Consider the following 22,520-nt stretch of genomic DNA (forward strand, 5'->3'; position numbering starts at 1 on the left):
ATTTTCTGCACTGTGCTGTGGGCCAAAACCTTTTTGATAGTGTAAGGGCCAGTTCACACCACATGCAGTGCAGTGTTTTCTTTTTCTGCACTTATTGGAAAGTAGGATATGTGGGTTCCAATGGCATAGTTCACACCAGCGCAGTGCATTCCAGTGCTTTTACATTCCAGAAAAAAAGTACAACATGTTGCTTTTTTCCTATACAGAACTGTATTAAAACGCACTAAAAAGCATAAAAAAAGCACCAGACTCCAGTACAGTGGAGAAAAAAAACAGGACAAATGAAAAATAAAAAGCATCTGAAATGCACCTGGAAACTTTAAAAACATGCAGGGAGAAATGCATCCAGACTGGATCTGGAGGACGTTTTTGTGGTATGAACTGGCACTTATAGTTTAAACCAGTGCTGCCAAGTTGGCCATACATAGATTGTAAATTCGGCCAGTTTAGCAGCAACCCACGAGTTTTGATCAGTGTGTAGCCCTTTCTGTTTAACCAAAGCCCGTCATTAGATCACATTCGTTCAGCGCATGCAGCCAATGGACTGCATCGTTGATCAGTGTGTTCTGATGGCAAGGGAGACCATTTTCAGAATAGAATGACACAGAAGGGACGATTGCCACATCCTCCTCGAATATGTGGATGGGGAAATTGGTTCAGTTTTTTTCATTCAGTTGGTTGCGTGAATGAGAAAATCTAAGCCATGTATGGCCAGCTTCCCTGTCCCTTTTACTGGACAGCTTTGTCTGCGTGTAAATGTGGAGGAGCAAATAAATAAGGCATGTGAAATAAAAATGAATTCATATACTGAACATTGTCAGTACATGCATTAATCAGATTGAACCTTGCCTTCAAAACAAAGTGTCTTCTCAATACAATATTATTCTCTGAAAGTATAGCAGTAGCATACAATATACAGTAAAACCTTGGATTGCGAGTAACTTGGTCTGCAAGTGTTTTACAAGACGAGCAACATTTTTTTATAAATTTTAACTTGGTAAACAAGTGAGGTCTTGCAATATGAGAAGTGTCATGTCACAACTGAGTATTAAAGAGAAGAGAAGTCCCATGTCTTAAATAGCACTACTGAAGTCACTCTGACTTTAGGAAGGTTTCCTGTACTACAAGGCGACTTCTATCCAACTTGTGCCAATAGACTTTAAGGGCTTATGCACACTGCAGCTCAAAAAAAAGCAATTGAGCTTTTTTTTTTAGCTTGAAGAAGCTTGTACTTTTTTTGGGCTCTTTTGCACGTTTTTATTGAGCTCCTTTGAGCTTTTTATCGTCACAAACCCTCCCTTCAGCTTATTTTTCCTATTATTTTTGTGTGTTTTCAAGCTTCTTTGAGCTTTTTAATGCTTTGTCATGCTCCTATGCGCTTTTTCACTCGTTTTCGGACACTTAGGCGTCTTTTCTGCTCGAAAGCTCCTACCAAAAACGTGAGTTTGGTGGTGGTTTCTTTCTGCCTGTAAAAGAATATGCATGTAAACTCCTGAAACGGCTATAGTGTACATGAACACATTGGCTAACATTGAGGGGAGTATCCAGGCAGAAATAATAACAGCTGAAAAGCCTGTAGGAGCCGCTTCTTTGAGCTGCAGTGTGCAATGAGCCTTAAGTAGGGTTTGTGAAAAAAAATGCTTATGCTCAACAAAAGCTCAAAGAAGCTCAATAAAAAAGCACAAACTTCTTCAAGAGGAAAAAAAAAAAGCTCAAATGACTGTAAAAGCAGCTTTTTAATTTCACTGATGTGTGCATGAGCCCTAAATCGGATCCTCATCTTAATTGATGTGATTTGGATCTGACATTACAGGAAGATTACCCAGGCATTCCCTGACGTTGCCTTGAAGTCACGTTGCTATAGTCTTTTTATATGGATGATAGACATAAGGACCATTAAATAAATGGTTGTGAAACTAATCATCTATTTGTATTGTTACCTATGGGGGAAATTCGCTTTGATATATGAGTGCTTTGGATTACAAGCACATTTCAGAACGATTTATACTTGCAATCCAAGGTTTTACTATATACTACATATTGCACATGCATAATAATGCTACATTTCTACATTATTTGCATTATTCAGTTCCCACATGAGATGTCCCCTACATTTTCTTGTGGTCATTCAGTTACCAAGTAAGTTGAAGGAGACTTCATGGCCCATTCAGGGCATAGTAGCAGTCTTTTGAAAGTTCAACCACTGACTAATTTATGCTTAAGTTGGAGGTTCAAATCTTGTGTAAGCTCTGTGTTACAACTTACATCCTCGTATTTTTTATGCGACATTGTTCAGGCCTGCTAACTGGCTGCTCTGCCCAAGCCCTGCATTCTCCGTGGAGGCCTTATACTGCTCCATACTAGCTAATATTTCTAGTAGGGGGCATCAACAAAACAACAGAAGAGGAAGGGAAGATGAATTAAGTGGGACGAGAAGTGTGCTTTCAAGAGACAGTTTCTTATAAATGGGCAATGCATCAGGTCCTCTTTAATCAAAATTATTTCTGCATTATAACATATAACCTGTGTTATGGTATTTGAATGCTGGTTCATCAGCATATAGAACTATAGGGCTTCAAAATCAACACGGATGCATATTTGTTTAGAAGGCTCTTATCTCGCTTTCTTAGCAAATTTAGTATTTAAGTATAACTTTAGGCAATTTTTTTCTTTTAGTTTTGGATAGAGTGCCGAGGGATTAAAACATTTTTCAGTTTTTATGGTTGTCTTTGCCTCTAGTAGGGACATTCCCCCTTTCTATTTGTCCTGTTTTCCATTCTCATTTAAAGTGAAAGTAAAAGAAAATAACAAATTTTGTATTGTCCCCACAAAAGTAATGGAGAGGAAATATTCTATTGGGGGACACTAGTTAGTTCTGGTGACCTAGGGTCCCCATAAGATTCCCTTAATTTGCAGGGATTTCCTCTCAATTCCTGTTTGGTTATAGGACAGAAGTGAAGGGAAATCTCCACAAAGGGACACAGATGGCGAAAAACATTCTGACAGGTGTTATAACCCTTCCTTGCTCTATCCAAAATGAAAAAAAAAAAGGTTTACTTATAGTTCTACTTTTATATCCCCTTAAACAATTAATTAAGTGAAAATTTGTTAAAAACATCCAGAGAAGCTGGCTTTTTTCAATTCTTGAGTGATATAATGAGCTAATTATAATGCACTTCTATTTTTACTTTGCCTTAATGGCATAATAGTGTTTCATGCAGGAAAAGGACAGATCATTACATGCCTAGCAACCTAGGATTATATCACATTCCTGAACATATGGAGGCAGACAAGCCTTCTTCCACAGAGTGTTGCTTTACAATACTGTATGTCACAGCGGCCTCCTTCTGCAGAGCTGGGGTCAAATCTATACGTGTGGACTTTGCATATATGAATTTAAAGTAGGCTGAATATCCAGCTAGACAAGATAATCTCACTTCAGCCAAGGTGTCCTGACTAAGCCCCTTCTATTACATTGTCTTGCTTGTTTCCCTGGGGTCCGTGTGTTTTGTTTCCTTAATCCCTCAGTTATGATTCATTTCTCCTTCTTATCCAAGAAGAAACATTTATATGGATGGTGACTTTGTATTGTCTTTGATTGCAGTAGGCACATCGGAAAGAAAACAAGAAATCAGAAAGATCCCTCCAGAAAGGCCTGAAACTCTGCCACATAGGCCTGAGGAAAAAGGTGAGTACTTCAAAGAGTTCGGAGTAATGACATTTTAGAATGGCTTAATATTGAAGACTGGATCTGAACAATATGTGATCTGTGTATAGGGGAAATTATATACCTACAGGTGCATCTCATAAAATTAGAATATTGTATCATTAAAAGGTTAATTTTATTTCAGTAGTTCAATTAAAAAAGTGAAACTCAAATTTTTTATATAAATGCGTTACACACAGAGTGATATATTTCAAACATTTCTTTCTTTCTTTTAAGTTGCACAGGGGGTTTTTCACTGTCAGGGTAGTAAGACTGTGGAACTTTCTTCCACAATTGGTGGTGTCAGCGGGGAGTATTGATATTTTTAAAAAGACTCTTGGACGTGCATCTTAAAGAACACAACATACAGGAAAATGGAAAATTATTATCGACACCTGACACACACCTACACAGGTTGAACTAGATGGACTATTGTCTTTATTCAACCTTAAAGCGGAGTTCCAGCCATTCATTCACCTGTCCAACGGTCCAGTGATGCGGCCGCCCGAAGCCTCGATCCTCTCCCTCGGCGCCGGCATCACTGCTGTGGGCACCCGGCTGTGACAGTTTGCGGCTTCACAGCCGGGTACCCACTGCCCATGCGCGAGTCGCGCTGCGTGCCGTGATTGGCCGGCAAACTTCTGGGATTGCAGGGAGGGAGGGGGAGAGGAGAACTTCGGTTCAGGGCGCCGCGGCGCTCCGAGCGGAAGTGGGAGCGGGTACCTGTCAAAACTAGGTACCCGCTCCCCCCCAAAAAAAATGACATGCCAAATGTGGCATGTCAGGGGGTCAGGACTCCCTAAAGTGGAAGTTCCACTTTTGGGTGGAACTCCGCTTTAACAACTATCTAACTATGATTATGGCTTACAGCTAGTGAAAACCCAAAAATCAGTATCTCAGAAATTTTTAATAATACATAAGACCAATAAAAAAAAAAAAAGAAAAAGTTTTTTAATACAGAAATGTTGGCTTAATGAAAAGTATGCCCATGTACAGTATAGTATGCACTCAATACTTGGTCAGGGCTACTTTCGCATTTATTACTGGATCAATGCAGCGTGGCATGCAGGCGATCAGTCTGTGGCACTGCTGAGGTGTTATGGAAGCCCAGGTTGCTTTGATAGCAGCCTTCAGCTCATCTGCATTGTTGGGTCTGGTGTCTCTAATCTTCCTCTTCACAATACCCCACAGATTCTCTATGGTGTTTAGGTCCGGCAAGTTTGCTGGCCAATCAAGCACAGTAATGCCACGATCAATAATCCAGGTATTGGCAGTGTGGGCAGGTGCCAAGTCCTGCTGGAAAATGAAATCAGCATTTCTATAAAGCTGGTCAGCAGAGGGAAGCATGAAGTGCTCTAGAATTTCCTGGTAGAGGGCTTCACGGACGTTGGACTTGATAAAACACAATGGACCAACACCAGCAGCAGACATGGCTCCCCAAATCATCACTGACTGTGGAAACTTCACACTGGACCTCATGCAACTTGGATTCTGTGCCTCTCCACTCTTCATCCAAACTCTGAGACCTTGATTTCCAAATGAAATGCAACATTTTCCACAGTCAGTTGTACTTTTTGAATTGAATTACTGACTTTCTGATGATATTCTAATTATATGAGATGCACCTGTATAACCAAATAACCCAGTGTAAAACAATGGTGTGCCATTGTACCCTCACTCATACACCTTGCTCTCTGCAAAATAGGAAGAACCATTTACATTCTCAAGCTTGCCATAAACAGCAGAGGTCTCCCCAAAAAGGACAGATGGGAAGACATGCACTTTGTCTTTAGCTGTAGCACTAACACCTGCTGCTGTTTCTTTGTGATATACTTGTAGTTTAATACCTAGAACTGGTAATAGGAAGAAGTTGGAAAATATTATTTAACAAAAGTGAGAGCTTCTGAAGTTTGAAGCACAAATTAAACATTCAAGGGGCTATAGTCTTCTTGACCTGTTTAATAGAATATAAATTCAAATTCAATTCTGTTTAACAGAATGTTGAGCAAAGATGTGGTCTTGTTTGTCTTATCATCTAGTCAGATGTCAGTATCCCAACAGAGTCCCAATGCAGTTTCGTAAAAGCTACATGTCTTTTTAGAGGAAAAAAATGTACTTATGAGCTGCCTTGCAGTGGATATGCATGTAGAAGAATTCAAGACATTGGGAGCTGTCTGTGTCTATTCCTCCTCATCAAGCAAGAGCTATTAATCATGTGAGTGGGTCAGACACAGTGGAGCTCCCACTGATCCAAAAGCAGCCAATAATTATGTCTGTCTGGTGGAGATATGCTGATTTGCATTTGTAGAGCTCCCATCTTTAGAAACTGAGACTGAATTGTATTTAGATTACATGTAGAGATCCAGGCAGTTCTGCCAAATGCATTGAAACGTTCCTGTTAATTCTGATGTGCAGTCAGACTAATGACTGTTTATGTCTGGTTGCCATAAGTTGCAACACTATTATTCTCACATTATCATATAAAGACCTACTGTTATATAATTTATATAAACCACTTCTAGGTTACTTTGTGCAATGCTTGCAAACCGCTTGCAGGTTTGCAGACTGTAAGAAGGTAGCTACTTCTACCCCACTTGAACAGATTTGAGATTAAATAGTGTAAGGGCCCGCGTTGACAGGTTTTTGATCATTTCAGAACTACTACTTTGGGAATGCAGAAGCAGCTTGAAGCAGGCTAGCTGCAGGTCAAATGCACATGCTCCAATTTTGAATGATCTCAGCAGCATTTGCATTTGCCCATCGAAGCCCCTCAGCGCTGACCCTAAAAGAATCGAACAACTCATATTCATCCTAAAGGTGTTCTCTTGGGTTGAGGTCAGGACTCTGTGCAGGCCAGTTAAGTTCCTCCACCCCAAACTCGCTCATCCATATCTTTATGGACCTTGCTTTGTGCACTGGTCCAAATCATTTGGTGGAGGAGGGATTATGGTGTGGGGTTGTTTTTCAGGGGTTGGGCTTAGCCCCTTAGTTCCAATGATAGGAACTCTTAGGGCATCAGCATACCAAGACATTTTTGACAATTTCATGCTCCTAACGTTGTGGAAACAGTTTGGGGTTGGCCCTTCCTGTTCCAGCATGACTGCGCACCAGTGCACAAAGCTCTGTGACTGGCCTGCACAGAGTCCTGACCTCAACCCAATAGAACACCTTTGGGATGAATTGGAGCATAGACTGTGAGCCAGGCCTTCTCTCCAACATCAGTGCCTGACCTCACAAATGCGCTTCTGGAAGAATGGTCCAACATTCCCATAGACCCACTCCTAAACCTTGTGGACAACCTTCCAAACGGAGTTGAAGCTGGTATAGCTGCAAAGGGGTAGGCCAACTCAATATTGAACCCTACGGACTAAGACTCGGATGCCATTAAAGTTTATGTGTAAGTAAAGGCAGGCGTCCCAATACTTTTGGTAATATAGTGTGTATATTTATATACTGTGTGTGTATGCATGTTTGTATTAAAATACACAATAAATACACACCTATATACAGTATATGTATTTATTATTTTTTAATTTGTGTATGAAGGTGTCAATTACAGAGCCTAAGATCTGTGAAATCTTTGAAATTTAAGGAGGAAATATCAGTGACACAGGAAATGTGGGAATAAGTGTGAGGAAGGACACTACAGCAATAAAAAAATATTTCTCTTTCGTTCATGGACGGACACAGCGCTCCATAAATCATAACTACTGGGTTATATTGCCTCTTCCAGGAGTAGGACTAGGCAGAACAAAAAACACCTGGCTACGCCCATGGGCCATCCTCGGCTTGGTATATAACCCCTCTATCTGCTCTAAGTAAGCAGTTTAATCTATCTAGTCAAGAGTAAGGACCTAGGCTCCTGGCTGTGATCTCTGATCCTAGCAATTGTTTCTCCTTCCTTACATCTTTTTTGTTTTCTCTTTCGTTTATTGACGGACACCGCTCCTGATATTCTTAACCATTGGGTTATACTTCCCCCTACAGGAGTAGAACAATAGGCAGGAAAAAGTCTGGCTACGCCTTTGGGCATTCCCAGGGGGTACACTCCCTCTCTCCCTTCTATAGGTACTCAGTTTTTTTCTGCCTAGTCAGGAGTAAGGACTTAGTTCCTTGCTGGGATCTCTGGTCCTGGCAACATTTTTGATTGACGATAGATTTACATCGAAGGACGCTATTTTTCTTTCTTTTTAATAAAGGACTTGTCAAAAACTTTCCTGTAGTTTTTACTTTTTACACTTTTTTTGGTGAATGGGTATTGGTACGATGTACGGGACCCAGCAATACATTACATCCGCGAGCAAGTTTAAATGACATTTCTTTCGTTCATTGACTGAGACAGCTCCTGATCTTCATAACCATTGGGTTATACTGCCCCCAACAGGAGAAGGACACTAGGCAAAAAAGAATCTGGCTATGCCTATGGGCAGTCCCAGGGGGTATACTCCCTCTCTCTGCTATAGGTACTCAATTTTTTTTCTGCCTAGTCAGGAGTAAAGACCTAGTTCCTTGCTGGGATCTCTGGTCCTGGCAAAACTGTTTCTTTTAGATATATTTTTTTCTTCCTGATTTTTCCTGTGAGATCTACAATCAACTGCTGGACTGGGCAACTAGGCGACTGGTCTCCCCAGTCTGGCCAGTGAGCGCGCACAGACCTCAGCTTCGCGCTAGGTCGGCCGTGACATATCCCCACCAGATGGTGGCTGGCCTGCAAATTAAATGCCTCATGGTTGCATACTACTGGGATTCGGCCTGAGTCACAGCGTTCCTCCTGGCTGGCAGCCCCCCCCCCCATTTCGATAGCGATTGGTTTTGTCTGGAGCAGTGCCCGCCTGGTTCCTGGTATGGTGAGTAGCTGTCCCCCCTTTCCCCTAGAGGGTTTTGGGGTGGACGCGGGCCCCTCCATGGGACAGTTGGACCCCCAGGTTCCCCTCCTTCCCGTTAGGCACCCCCTCACCTGTCCCCCCAGCCTACCCCCCCCCCAATAATTCTAGGGCTCTATGGGTGGTCTGGTACACCTCCCGGGGTGGGGGCGGGGTGCTTTACTAATGATGGGGGGCTAGGGGGGTGCACCACCGGCAACCGGCTATGTGGGGGGGGTTGTACCTGGTGGGGGCTTCTGCCAGGGCCCCTCATCCTGCCTGTGCCTATCCTGAGGCCTAGGGATCCCTCCAGGGTCCCTAGGAGCTGCACGGGGCCGCCGCATTGATTTTACGGTAAGTACAAAAATCCAATTTTTTGAACTCTAGGTGTCTGTCTCAGCGTTTGGAAGATTTCCTTTCTCAGAGTCCACCATCACTGTGAGAGAAATTTCACCAGGGAGAATAAAACCTATCAAAGTTTCTAAGCTTTAGGGCACTCAAATCTAATACGTAGCCCCCATGCATGCAGACCCTAAGCACTTTGTAGTATATTTCCCTATGCCTGACTATGTCTAACTAGGCTTAACATGCAGAATTCCATTGTTGGTAGTTTTTTCTTGCTTATATTTCAATGCCTAGTTGCTTGTATGCTCTATGACAAACGCTCAAAGAAGTACATGAGCTACTTTTTTGAGCAAAATCAGGTGTTTTCGGACTTGTAGACTTCAAGGAGGAGCTTGTGCATTTTTGTGAATCTTTGTATCTGATGAATTCTTCTCCACTAGAACCTGCTGTCTTGTCCTTGCCCAGCCCAGAAAACGTCCTCCTGAAAAAACATTTGTACAAAGCTTGTAAAACTCTTTAAAAAAGTATAAAAATCAGCAGAAATACGCTCTGCTCAGGCTTAAATCAAATGTTTGGCTAGAGTGCTGCTTCAAAAAATGCTCTTTGATAATCATATTTATTTATTTATTTGATTCGGGTTTTTACAGATCGTAATATTTCTGATAATGCAGATGTGGAAACATTTTGAAGTGGAGAGTCTTATGTATCAGGTCCTGAGATAAGGGCTCCTATGTAGTCTCATCATTTCAGGAGATAGTTCTGGATACAGATCCCTTTTATCAGGTAGAACGTTGGTGGATGACAACACATATGTCACTGGATCAGCATTCTTACTTATTGGACTGTGTCCTAAAACACTTGATACTTGAAATGTCCTTTTTTATCCTAGACCAAAACAGCAGCTTCACTGAATATTCATGAATCGTTTTATTTAGTAACAAGCTATAGACAATACTTTTTGGTACCCACATAGCTGAATGAATCAGTTTGCACAAATCTTGTGGTACTAACTGTTCTTATAATGGTAAATAAAAAGAGATGATTTTCTTTTGCAGAGAGGCCAGAGAGAGATCACAAAGTAGATGCCTCCCTGAAGCACTCAGTGCCTGCTATACCTCCAAAGAAGCCTCGTCCTCCAAAAGCCACCTCTGCAACGAAATCAGGTACACTGCCACCAAGAAGACCTGAGAGACCAGCAGGACCCGTATCACACACAAGGTAAAGATATAAGGACCCCTAATTTATCTGTTTGATATATATGTGGCTCAGAACCATAAAGAAAACCTGTCTGAACCATAGACCAGTGCAGAGTCAGAAAACCAGTACCACCATATGTCTGCAAGCACAATACCTACAGCATCTTGGAATTCTACTTTTCTATTCCCAGGCTCTGGATTCCTGGTTTGGAAACAGACACAACCTTTAAGTATAACTAAAGGCAAATCCTTTTTTTAGCTTTGAATGGAGTGGAGATGGATTAGACCTGTTGGTTTTTATTGCTATCTGTGTCATTAAGGAAAGTCGCCCTCTAAATTTGTCTTGTTTACCATTATCGGTGAAAGTTAATGAAAATCCCAAACTTTGGGTTGTCCCCAGAAAAGTAATAGAGGGGAAATCTTTAAATTGGGGCACTAGATCTGCTTACCAGAGAGTCCCCAAGGAATTCTAATTTGCAGGGATTTAATCTCACTTTCCTTTGGCTATGGGACAAGAATTGAAGGGAAACCTCTGCAATGGGATACAGGTGGTGAAAAAAAATTATTTCCAAAATTAAAAAAAAAAAAAGGATTTGCCTATAGTTTTACTTTAATAATCATCAATTGAATTACGTAATTCAATGAAGGTGCTAATCACTGATGCTGGCAAAGCACTGTTGGAAGCGGTAGAAGGGGGGAGGTGACCTAATTGCTGACTTTTTGAAGAGTCAAGAATTTTTAATCTTTGCTCCACATTACCCTGTGCACACTGCCATTCCAGATGCAATGTGGAGCAGAGATTAAAAATTTTAGAGGTGTATGGGGAAACTGGTAATATCAGATTTCCAGTTCTACAGGATCATGAAAATTGTATATCCAGTTTAAATGGCAAATAGTGTAATTACTCATACACCTATTATAGAAATGTATAAAGAAGATAATTTTTTAAATGCCTTTACTCCTATGCTGGTTTTCATATACCTCTGACACACTCCATAGACAGGAAGAGTACTCTGGGACTTCCTGGGTCACCTCCTTGCTCTCTGGGATTATAATGCAGATTTGGTATCCAGTTAGCATGTTTGAGTCGGATGAAATTGGGGTTTCTCATCTGACTGTGCTGGGTGGCCGAGGAATGTAATACACATGACTGTCTGGACAGAATTACAAATCCTTTCACAGGCAATACAGTTCACATATATGTATTTTAATGATTTGCCTGCAGTCCAGCTTTTAATCAGATTCAACCAATGGAAGGGGGAGGAAGGAGTGCTCAGGTAAAATAGAATATTTGAAAAAAGATGTTCTTTACATCATAAAGTGGTATTAAATTTAAAAACAAAAATGTATGATATTGCAGCTTACCAATTCTTAGATGGTGTGGCTGCATAAGCTTTCTTTTTTAGGCTTTCTGTCTTTGTATTTTCACCTGGTGATCTGGCCAGTAAGTCTAATATTTTTTAACAGAACAGGCTCTGCAAATTTATCAGTTACCACTGACAAGGGTACTTACATTGAACAGGTTTTTATTATTTTGTGCAAAATCTTTATCTGAAAAGAAAAAAAATGGTTTCTTTAACTGCTTATGTAATTTCCTTTTGTTAGTGTATCTAAATCTGCTAGTACATCTAAGGCAGCCCATAGATTAGTCAGTTTTTTTTTTTTTTTTGTTCAACCAGTGGGTTGAAGAAAAAAAAACTGACTTGATTCCTCTATCCACATCGATTGTATGGAGGGGGGAATCCTCTCTACTGAGCCTTTGTATTCTAATAGCGGGGAAATTGAGTGGGCAAAACCCCCCCTGCTCATGCATGGATCGAAATTCGGCCAGTTCCTGCTGAACTAGCCCAATTTCAATCCATGTATAGCTGGCATAACACTCCCTTCTCCCTAGACTGAAAATTTTGCTGTCTGCTGTGCCCCTGTGCTCCTTCATCCAGAGTAGGAGCGCACTAATACAGGAAGTGTGTTAATGGCCAGATCATCAGGTAAAAATAGAGGGGAAAAGCCTTAAAAAAGAAAAAACAAAAAAAGAAAACGAAAAAAGCCACTACATCTAACAATTGTTTCTGCAATATATGACATTTTTGGTTTGGGGTTTAATAATACTTTCAAGTACATCTAAAGGTTTTTTGCCAAGCTGGCCATATAGCCGGCAGGATGAACGATAAAACTCCTCCAGACATGCAAAAAAGGTAGATGAAGGAATCCCCCCTGCGGGGACAGTGGCACCAGTGTCTTAACCACTTGAAGACCTCCCACCGCACATATACTGCAGCACCAGGTCACGTACTTAGTAAGTGATCCGACACCTCCGGGTCTGGGGAGCACATGCGCACCACTGGCGACCTGCTCCCGATGTGATTAGACACAGCGAGAGCTGATCTGCGGGTACCGTGGACTCGACGCCCACTGTCACCCACCGATCATTAGGCAGAGAGCCAGAACGGAGATCTGCTTATGTAAACAAGGCAGATCGCCGTTCTGTCAGTAGGGAAGGCATTGATCCTGTGTTCCTGCAAAGCAGGAACACAGGATCAATGCCTTCCCTTAGTAAAAGCACCTCCCACACTGTTATAAAACACTGGCTAGGCAAACAGTGAGTAAACCCTTTGATCGCCCCTGATGTTTAACCCCTTCCCAGCCAGTGTCAGTACAGTGACAGTGCATATTTTTAGCACTGATCACTGTATTAGTATCACTGGTTCCCCAAAAGTCTCAGTTAGTGCCCTGACTGTCCGCTGAAATATCACAGCCCTGCTATAAGTCGCTGATTGCTGCCATTACTAGTAAAAAAAATAAATAAATAAGAAAAAGAAATATCTTATAGTTTGTAGGTGCTATAAATTTGTGCAAACCAATCAATATACGCTTTTTTGGTTTTTTTTTTTTTTTTTTAACAAAAATATGTAGCAGAATACATATTGGCCTAAATTGATGAGGAAATTTGATTTTTTTTTATTTTTATTTTTTATTGGGTTTTATAGCAGAAAGTAAAAAATAAATTGTTTTTTTTTTTCAAAACTGTTGCCCTTTTTTTTTTTTAACACAAAAAATAAAAACCACAGTGGTGATCAAATACCACCAAAAGAAAGCTCTATTTGTGGGGAAAAAAGGGCATTCATTTTGTTTTGAGTACAGCGTCGCACGCAATTGTCAGTTATGGCACAGTGCTGTATCACAAAAAATGGCCTGGTCATGAAGGGGGGGGGGGTAAATCTTCCGGGGGGGGGGGCAAGTGGTTAAAAAGGCAGTAATATGTGAATGAACTTTTAAACCCTGTTTATTTATTTGATACTTTTCTAGAACTCATAAAAAATTAAGCTTTACGTTTTTTTTATTTATATAGCACTGGCAATTTACAGAGCGCTTTACCCATGTATATATTGTACATTCATATCAGTCCCTGTCCTCAAGGAGCTTACAACCTATGGTCCCTAATTCCCATTCATACATACAGATAATAGGGCTAATTTAGACGAGAGCCGATTAACCTACCAGCATGTGTTTGGAGTGTGGGAGGAAACCCATGCAGGCACAGGGAGAACAAGCAAACTCCAGGCAGGTAGTGCCATGGTTGGGATTTAAACTGACATCCCCAGTGCCACCAGGCGGAATTGCTAACCACTTAGCCACTGTGCTGGGCACTCTACAGGCTTCTCCCAGTTTCTGTAATAACTGCAAACTTGAATGTCGTAAAGGTGACTCCTTTGGTAGTTCTGTAATCTGAGTATGATGTACTAGCAGTGGAGTTATATTTATCTTTTGTGCTTGCTGAGCTTGGACAGTGAAAAAGCTGTGTTGTAGAATGTCAGTAATTCACAGAAATGAATTTGCAAGTGCTCCTAGTTTCTCTAATCAGAAACTAACCATTAAAGCCTGTGCTCATCAGACTTTCATACAAACAATTGTTCATGTAATTGTTCTTATAATAGTAACAATCTATGCTAAATGCACAAGTGATGGTGCCAAATAATATTGAAGTGATGCTTCTTGGTGCAGTAAACATTCATCTGTATACTGTATTATAAAAAAAAAAAAAAAATTGCATTGTGTGCGGTTGTTCCTATCTTAGGCTGCATTCACATGTCAGCTTATAATCGCGGGCAGAACCGCCGCGGTTCCGCCCGCGATTCGGAGATTTATTGCAAATCGCGGGACGCCTAGCGTTGCCCGTTGATTTGCAATAGCCCCCCAAACGCCGAGCGATGTTGCCGCGATTTACGCCCGCCGAATCGCGGCAACATCGCGCAAACAAAATCGCGGGACGCAATACGCTCCAAAAAAGTACAAGAGCTTCTTTGGAGCGTATTGCGTCCCGCGATTTTGTTTGCGCGATGTTGCCGCGATTCGGCGGGCGTAAATCGCGGCAACATCGCTCGGCGTTTGGGGGGCTATTGCAAATCAACGGGCAACGCTAGGCGTCCCGCGATTTGCAATAAATCTCCGAATCGCGGGCGGAACCGCGGCGGTTCTGCCCGCGATTATAAGCTGACATGTGAATGCAGCCTTAAGTTGGTAAAAAGATTGCTACGTTAAAACAACAACCACTTCTGGACCGGAAAGATATGCCCCCTTAATGACCAGGTCATATTTTGCAATTCAGCACTGCGTTACTTTAACTGACAATTGTGCGGTTGTGCGACTTTGTACCCTAATAAAATTGATGTCTTTTTTTTCCCCACAAATAGCGCTTTCTTTTGGTGGTATTTGATCACCTGTGCGTTTTTATTATTTTATATGCGCTATAAACAAAAAAGAGCGACAATTGTAAAAAAAAAAAAAAAAAACAATATATTTCACTTTCTGCTATATTACATTCCTAACAAAAAACTATTTAAAAATCAATTTTTTTCATCCTTTTAGGCCAATTTGTATTTTATCACATATTATTGGTAAATAAAATCCCAATAAGCATATTTTGATTGGTTTGTGCAAAAGTTATTACGTCTACAAACTAGGGGAAAGAGTTATGTCATTTTTATTTACCGGTATTTATTTTTACTAGTAATGGCGATTTGTAATTTTTTTTGTTAGTAATGGCAGCGATCTGCGATTTTTAGCGGGACTGTGACATTGCGGCGGACAGATCAGACCCCTAACTGACATTTTTGACACTTTTTGTGGGACCAGTGACATTACTACCTCTTGCACACGATACTCCTGTTTGAGCATCTGCTTTTTCATCTGTTTTTTTTTTATTTTTTATGTATTTGTGTGCATTTTTGCGCAAATGTGCAGAAACGTTTTTTCACGTTCTTGTTCTGCATATTTTGTAAATGGCCATTTGTGCTCAATCGCGCATATTTGCGTGCATGTGGCGTAAATTACTGACCAAAAATGCAAATTTTTCTATTTTGTTTTTACTGAAGAATGCACGGCACTTGTTTACGCGCCTGTGCGCATAGGCACATTACAATTAATGGGCTGTATTTTAGCTCAGTAAAAAAAAAAAAGCTGTACTGAGCTTTTTCAAGCTGCAGTGCGCAAGAGGCCTAATCAGTGCTAAAAATATGCACTGTTACTGTAATAATGACACTGGCAGGGAAGGGGTTATCAAAGGGTTAAGTGTGAGCCTAGGGGAGTGTTTTATAACTGTATGGGGGAGGGACTTGTGGAATCAACACAGAGACCTGTGATCCCAAATAGGAGGCTCATAGGCACTCTGTGATCATTCCAGAGATAACGGTCAGATGTGTTTACAACAGCTGACCGTCCTTCTCTATCAGCGGGGAGTGATCGCTGGTGCCCGGTGGCAATCGCGGCTGCTGGCCCCGTGGATCGGCTTCCCCGCTTCCTAATGGGAACGGCGGTTCATCACTGTCATAATGTGCTAATATTTGGTGAATACTAATGATGCATAGTAATGATTAAGCACATTTCTGTGTGAAACGCGTTTACTGTTCTCTGTCTGTGATGGAAGTTTTGATATCTGTTTTATCTACCATGTTTACCCGAAATTAAGCCCAGGTCTTATAATAATTTTGGCTGCAAAAAATGCATTAGGGCTTATTTTAAGGGGATGTCTTATTTGTCTCCTGTCTTCTCCCCCCTCTCCCTCCCTGTCAGCTCAGGAATCAGCATCTCTGTAATCCCCAAAATAAACTCTAGTTAAAGTCCTTGTAAAATCATTTAATCCGCTCTGTAAATGGATTATAAAATGATCAGTGCGTGTCTTTATGAAACATTGTAGAAAATACTTTATTTACAGTGTTGCTGGGCACTCGCATGACCCGCGGAGCTCTTCTTTTCCGCTCCAAGCACTGCTGAGGGAGATGCCGAGATCCCCGCTGACGTCAGCCAGGAGGAGGAATAGAGCTCTGGTGGGTCACGAGTGCCCAGCGGCACCGCACATAAGGTATTTTCTACAATAACGCTACATAAAGACACACACTGGGCATTATATAATCCTTTGACAGCGTGGATTACATTATTTTACAAGGATTTTTACTAGGGCTTATTTTCGGGGTAGGGCTTATATTGCAGCCATCCTAGAAAACAGAGATGGGTCTTATTTTTCAGGGTAGGTCTTATTTTCAGGGAAATAGGGTATCTGCTGAAGATTGCAATATATAAAAGATTTATCTGCTACATCATTGAAGTATGGCCAGCCTTCTTTGTTCATGTTTATTAGTGTTTGGACCGGGTCCACTTGATGCATGGAGGGGCTGTTTGCTCATTCACCCACCTGGAGTGTTGCTTTTTCTTCTACATACTAGCATAAGTAGGCTGCTGACAGTTCGCCATTGGCTTCAGGTATTCGCAGCTGTACGCACTGCTAGCAATTACCTGTGGTGATCACAAGATGCGCAGGTAATCGCTGGCTGTGCAGAGAGCTACGAATGGCCCCCAGTGACCTATCATTATAATGAACGGGGCCAGCGGCCGCACCTAACCATTCACAGCTGCAGCATGATTCAGAAGATCCCTGCCATTACAATTCTCACTGGCCTAAATCGCTGTTGTGAATGTAGCCTTGTATATATTGGGATGTATTGTTTTTAAAGGTTCAGCGGACCATAGAGGTGCTATTTGAGAAAGATCGGTAAAGCTGTATACACACTTTACAACTTTTGTTGTTAGATTCCTTTTAGATTTACCTTCAACTATGTAGTGAAAGGGCCTGCCTGATTGCATACAAATTGAAAGTGTTTAGATTTGACCTCATATTATATGGTTTTGGTAAATCTAAAGGTAAAAATCTAAAGACAGTTGTATAGTGTGTATGGCTCATTAGACAAAAGATTTTTAAAATGTCAGCAAGAAAGATTATTTACATAAGTCTGATTTATTTTCATGTGTTTATCTAAAGTAAATTTGAAAGACTCAGGCCCTGTTCACACCTGAGCGTTTTTCCTGCTCATAAAACGCTCATCTCTGAAGTCTCAAAACGCCCGACAAGCAAAATCCCATTCATTTCAATGACCCCTGTTCACATTTGAGAGTTTTGTCACCTGTAGCAAAACACCTGAAGCTCAAAAAAGTACATGAGCTTCTTTTTTGGCAGATTACAAGTGTTTTTGTTAGATGCCAATGCCTGCCTCCAAACACCTGCAAAAAACACCTGAAAATACCAAAAAAAAAAACCACCTGAAAACAATACGCTCAGGTGTGAATGGAGCCTAAAGCCTCGTACACACGCGTCAAAAATCGGCAGGGAATTTTCGTCCGACGACCGATCTGCCGATTTTCGGCTTGTTAGTATGATGCTTCCGACAACCGACTCCGACTTTTCGGCTGAAAAAAATCTGGTGTGCAGGCTATAAAATTTTTGTCTGCCGTCAAAACACGGCCGATTTTCATGCAGTCAGTACAGATTTCGACAGGGAAAAATCTAATGAGCAATTCTGGGCATGCTCAGAGAAGAAAGAACACAAAGAAAGTAAACCTACACATGACATCACTTCTGAAGTAGAATTTTGTCGGGCGAGAAAATTTGTGTGCAGTCTAGGCACATTCCAACCAACAAAACACCACTCTGGACAAAAGACGGACGATCGGTCGGCCGATAATTGTTGCGTGTGTACTAGGCTTAAGCATCCCCACTAATAATACAATAAACCAAAGGATAAAACTGGGAAGGTTGTGCCCATCGAGTCATATTTGCAAATGTGCATCTTCTGTGTCTCTGGACATTAAGAGAAAATACATTTATTTTGAATGATCGTTTTCTTTTCTGCCACACAGGAGTGAAAGCCCAAAGGCAGAGGTAGGAATCAGTACTGTATCCAGCACTCCAGACAGAGACTCATCAGATAAGAGCAATGACATTGGTAAGTCCTGAATGTTTTTCTGCCAGGTTATAAATATCATCCGAGTCCCTGCACTGACAGTTTCATACACATCCTAAATACCAGCCTACACACATACGTATAATAAACCTCTTCAGTACTTGTTTTATACTGAACACTGCTGTAGTAAACATGGATCTGCAGGAATCTATTCTAACACATTTCAGACAGTACATTCCTATAATGAGGCAAAGTGGAAAGAGCTCTGCTCCTATGGCATTTCCTCCATGGCCAAAAAAGCAATCATGTGGGTTTATTATTTTATTTTGAATCCGTAACAAACTTTTAGAATGTTCCTAACTTCATTTGTAAAACTAAAGCCCTTTTGGGATATCTGTTTATTACAGGAAAGAGGTGGGAAATATTGAAAGTAACATAAATAATTTAAACATGGCAATTTTAATTGCAGCCCATGGTATGAATACTGTACTTACAAACTGCCAAGAAGCTTGTAGTTATTATCGGTTTAACTCATGTTTACTTAGAAGAAAATACTGTATATGACTGGACATCAGATTTATACGATGAAGAGTTCTCATTCTTATATTGTAGCAAAATAAAAAAACTGATAAAAGATGCATATCTGTCAGTAGCATTAACACAGCACATATATTAGTTATGGCACAGTTATAAATTTGTCATTTTCAATAAATTTTATTCAGAAGTTCTTATTCTTAAGTGCAGTAAACCAAAGTAACCAGTCAAGATCTGCAATAGAAATAAAACTGCAGCGCTATAAATCAATAAATTGTGAGTGTTTGTGCATATAGTTCACAACTGCATAAGAATCCAGATCTTTAAGCTTATCAGTCGGTTGGATAGCCCACTCTCATGAAATCCAGGCTGCCCAATTAAGTGCAGCAACAACACATGAAAACCACAACTCTTGGAAATAACTGCAATCTCCTCTAGAAACAGCCAACGCTAAGGCTGGGTTCATACTATTGCGATGTTAGACATCACATGTGATTCGCTTTGCATTGCTGCGCAGATCATATGCAATGTCTGTGCAATGCGAATTCAGCCATACAAACTCTATGGCTGAATTTGCATCGCATTCGGACAACAATGGTGCTGGACCCTTTTTATGGTCCACACTGGAATCAGATCGCATCTAATTCCTGCACCATTTGGTAGCTCGCATTGCGATCTGCGAACCATCTGGGGGTGTCATTAACTTTGTATTGACACCCACATCAGTTCGCATTGGGCAATGTGGAATTGTGCTGGTTCCCGCATCGCAATAGTATGAATGCAGCCTCAAAGAGATTGCATATCTGGAACTCGGGGTATGTTGAGAAATAAAGAAGGCCATATAGTGTAGTATAGCTAAAAACCCGTGTGTGCCACTTCAAGTGAAAAAAAACCATGACCACCAGTCACCAGCCTCCACCCACATGCAATGCGCACTCACGCCACATATGCTGTCAGATCACTGTGCGGTAACAGAGCTTTTTTGGATAGGAATGAAGGTGTCAGTAGAGAACGACTTTTAATCTCTTTTAAAAATCCTCCAGGGGGCAACTCTCGAGTTAAAACCCATCAGAAGCCATAGACAATAAATGAGAAGGTGCCATATAGTGTAGTACAGGGATCCTCAAACTATGGTCCTCCAGCTGTTGCCCATGAGGCATTGTAAAACTCTCCCATTCACAGACATTACTAGGCATGATGGGAATTGTAGTTCCTGAACAACTGGAGGGTCATAGTTTGAAGACCCTTGGTGTAGTATTTATTGTGTAGAGTAATTGTGCAGATAAAACATATATATTTAAAATCACACGTAAAAAGGAAAACTGCCAGCACCTGGGCTTCCAATATGGCGGTGTGGCGTCGCATGTTAAGCTCCAAAATCTGCTATAGGTCTGACTTCAGCAGAATTAAAAAATGTCGAAGGACAAAACTTTGTTTTCCAGTTTTGGTAAAGTGAGGAACAGTTAAAATCCTAGCTAGATTTCCCTTCACTTCCTTTTGAAAAAAAAACAAAGTGTAGGAAATGTCTTTAAGAGAAATCCCCACCTAGACTCCATTGGGAGACTTCTCTCCTATTCTTGTCTCAGTGAAATTTCTACATTTTGGATTTACACTCTCTTTTAGTCCAGGTGACAGTGGTTACTAGGACAGGTAGAGTGAAATCCTTGCTGTCTGAATGAGCTCCAGGCATCACTCCTTTCCTAGTGTGTTCGCTTTGGGTGCCCTGGTTCCTCATTTAGGTTGTACATTACATTCCCTAACCTCCCTTCCTCAAACTGCCCTGACATTCCTGAATCAAGGCATGCTTCTCCCTGCAGCATTCTGTAATCTTTTGAATTTGGCATGGCTGTGTGTGGCTGTGCCTACACATCCACATCATTTATTCACAAATCCTATAACAGACTACAAGATCCGTCTGCCACAATGGCACTTGTAGTTCATAGATTACTACCTCCATCCCCATACCAGTACCCCTATATGGACCTGATGCTAGTGGAAGTGTCTGCAGGAACCTGTGCATTGTACCTGTAATGTACTGATTGAGGTTGTAATGCTCTGCAGCCTCCAATCCAAATACTAATAAGTGCACATTTTTTTCTTTTCTTATCTTTTCAATGTGGGTGCAATTATTTTTATTTATTTTTTTTTCAAAATGTGGATACAATGCGTTGCGGAAACACACACATTAATTAAATAAATATCATGTATTTTTATAAATTGGCTACACTTTGCCCCTAATATTGTGGCATTTGGTTTTGTAGATACATTTGTTCCATTGTCCATAAATACGTAGTTTCAGATATGCTGTTCTATAATTTTGTGGTACTATGATTATATATCTCTAAGGATAATTTTTTACTGTATAAAAATCTACTGTAAAAAGGTTTTGGTAGTAAAAAGGTTGTTGGATCATTGTAATAGTTGGTATTCTGACCAACTAACCCCTTGACCAAAATCATGTAATGAGCAAAAGAGACATGCTGCAAAATTCTAAAATAACCAACAGCATGCAATGCTGCAGAAATTAGGTTACAATGCTTCACAGCTTGTCAGGTGGATACAGCAGATGAGTAGGAGGCAGATGGCAGAGTGCAGTTTAGATTTGCTGACAGATTAAGGACATGCAGGCATATTCGCTCATAAGTGATTTCATAAAGACTTATAGCTGTGTCATTCCACTAAGTTTGTCAAAGGTTGCCGTAAGGTAATACATGTTTCTGAACATTTGATAACTCCCCTTCCTTGCTCTTGTCAGTTCAAATATTTGGTCCTGCGAAACTCAATTTAAATGACCAGAAGTGCTGTACCCACAATGCTTTAGAACTCCACATTCTTAACTTGGTACCAGTTAGAGTTAAGTTAAGACAGTGCTTAGAGGTGGTGGCTTCATCAATTTATTATTTTTTTTTTTAGGCTTTTTTTCCCCCTTTATTCTGACCTAGTGATCCAACTAGTAAGTCGGTTATCTTTCAACTTCTTTTAACAGACCAAGCTGCCCAGCAAAAATGTCAGTTCGAGGGTTGAGACAAACCACTTAAGGCTTTCACACGGGTGGAAAATCCATTGCCCTCTATCCCATCCGATCTGATCTGCTAAATACAGATAGGTGGGGATTCATCGATCGGATTGTATGGTCATTAGGTGTAAATGGACAGACGGTTAATTTACATCCAACTGCTCATAGAGGACAGATAGGGCTGTGTCTGTGTCCACTCTGCATTAGCGGACACAAACAAGCCGTCCGCCTGCTCAGCGGGGATCAGCAGACAGATTTACCACTGAGTGGGTGGACTTCTGGAAGAGTTTGCCCCATGTAAAGGGGCCTAACACTGAATGGAGTGGTTACAATGATCAGCTTTTATTAATTTATGTAAAACTTTTATCCCAAAAGGGAAAAAAAACTTTCGATAGTTAGGTTAGATTTTAGGTTGAATTTGGACTATACTTTATCCACGTGAGAAAAGAAAAAGAAGTTGATTGTAGCAGGTCCATGCATCAGGGGCCCATGCCATGTGTCTACTGCAGGCTACCTGCCGTCCATTTAAATGGAATCTTACCCAGCCTAAGATCACATTTGATTGAGCCTGCATAGTTCCAAGGCCAACACTATTTGGCAGAGCCAGCTGCATTACACCAATTATATTTT

The 22,520-nt window shown here is 40.9% G+C and overlaps 1 protein-coding gene across 1 annotated transcript in view; it reads left to right on the plus strand.

Moving 5' to 3' along the window:
- SH3KBP1 (SH3 domain containing kinase binding protein 1) overlaps positions 1–22,520 on the plus strand; it is a 568,203-nt gene that overhangs the window by 486,042 nt on the left and 59,641 nt on the right. Inside the window, exons 11-13 of the mRNA XM_082244592.1 lie at positions 3,605–3,688; positions 9,969–10,131; positions 18,297–18,382. Of these exons, the coding sequence (XP_082100718.1) occupies positions 3,605–3,688; positions 9,969–10,131; positions 18,297–18,382 (333 nt within the window). The remainder of the gene's footprint in view (positions 1–3,604; positions 3,689–9,968; positions 10,132–18,296; positions 18,383–22,520) is intronic.

Source organism: Pelophylax lessonae, assembly GCF_965119305.1.
Source record: "Pelophylax lessonae genome assembly, chromosome: 2".
In the NCBI taxonomy this organism is placed as follows: Eukaryota; Metazoa; Chordata; class Amphibia; order Anura; family Ranidae; genus Pelophylax; species Pelophylax lessonae.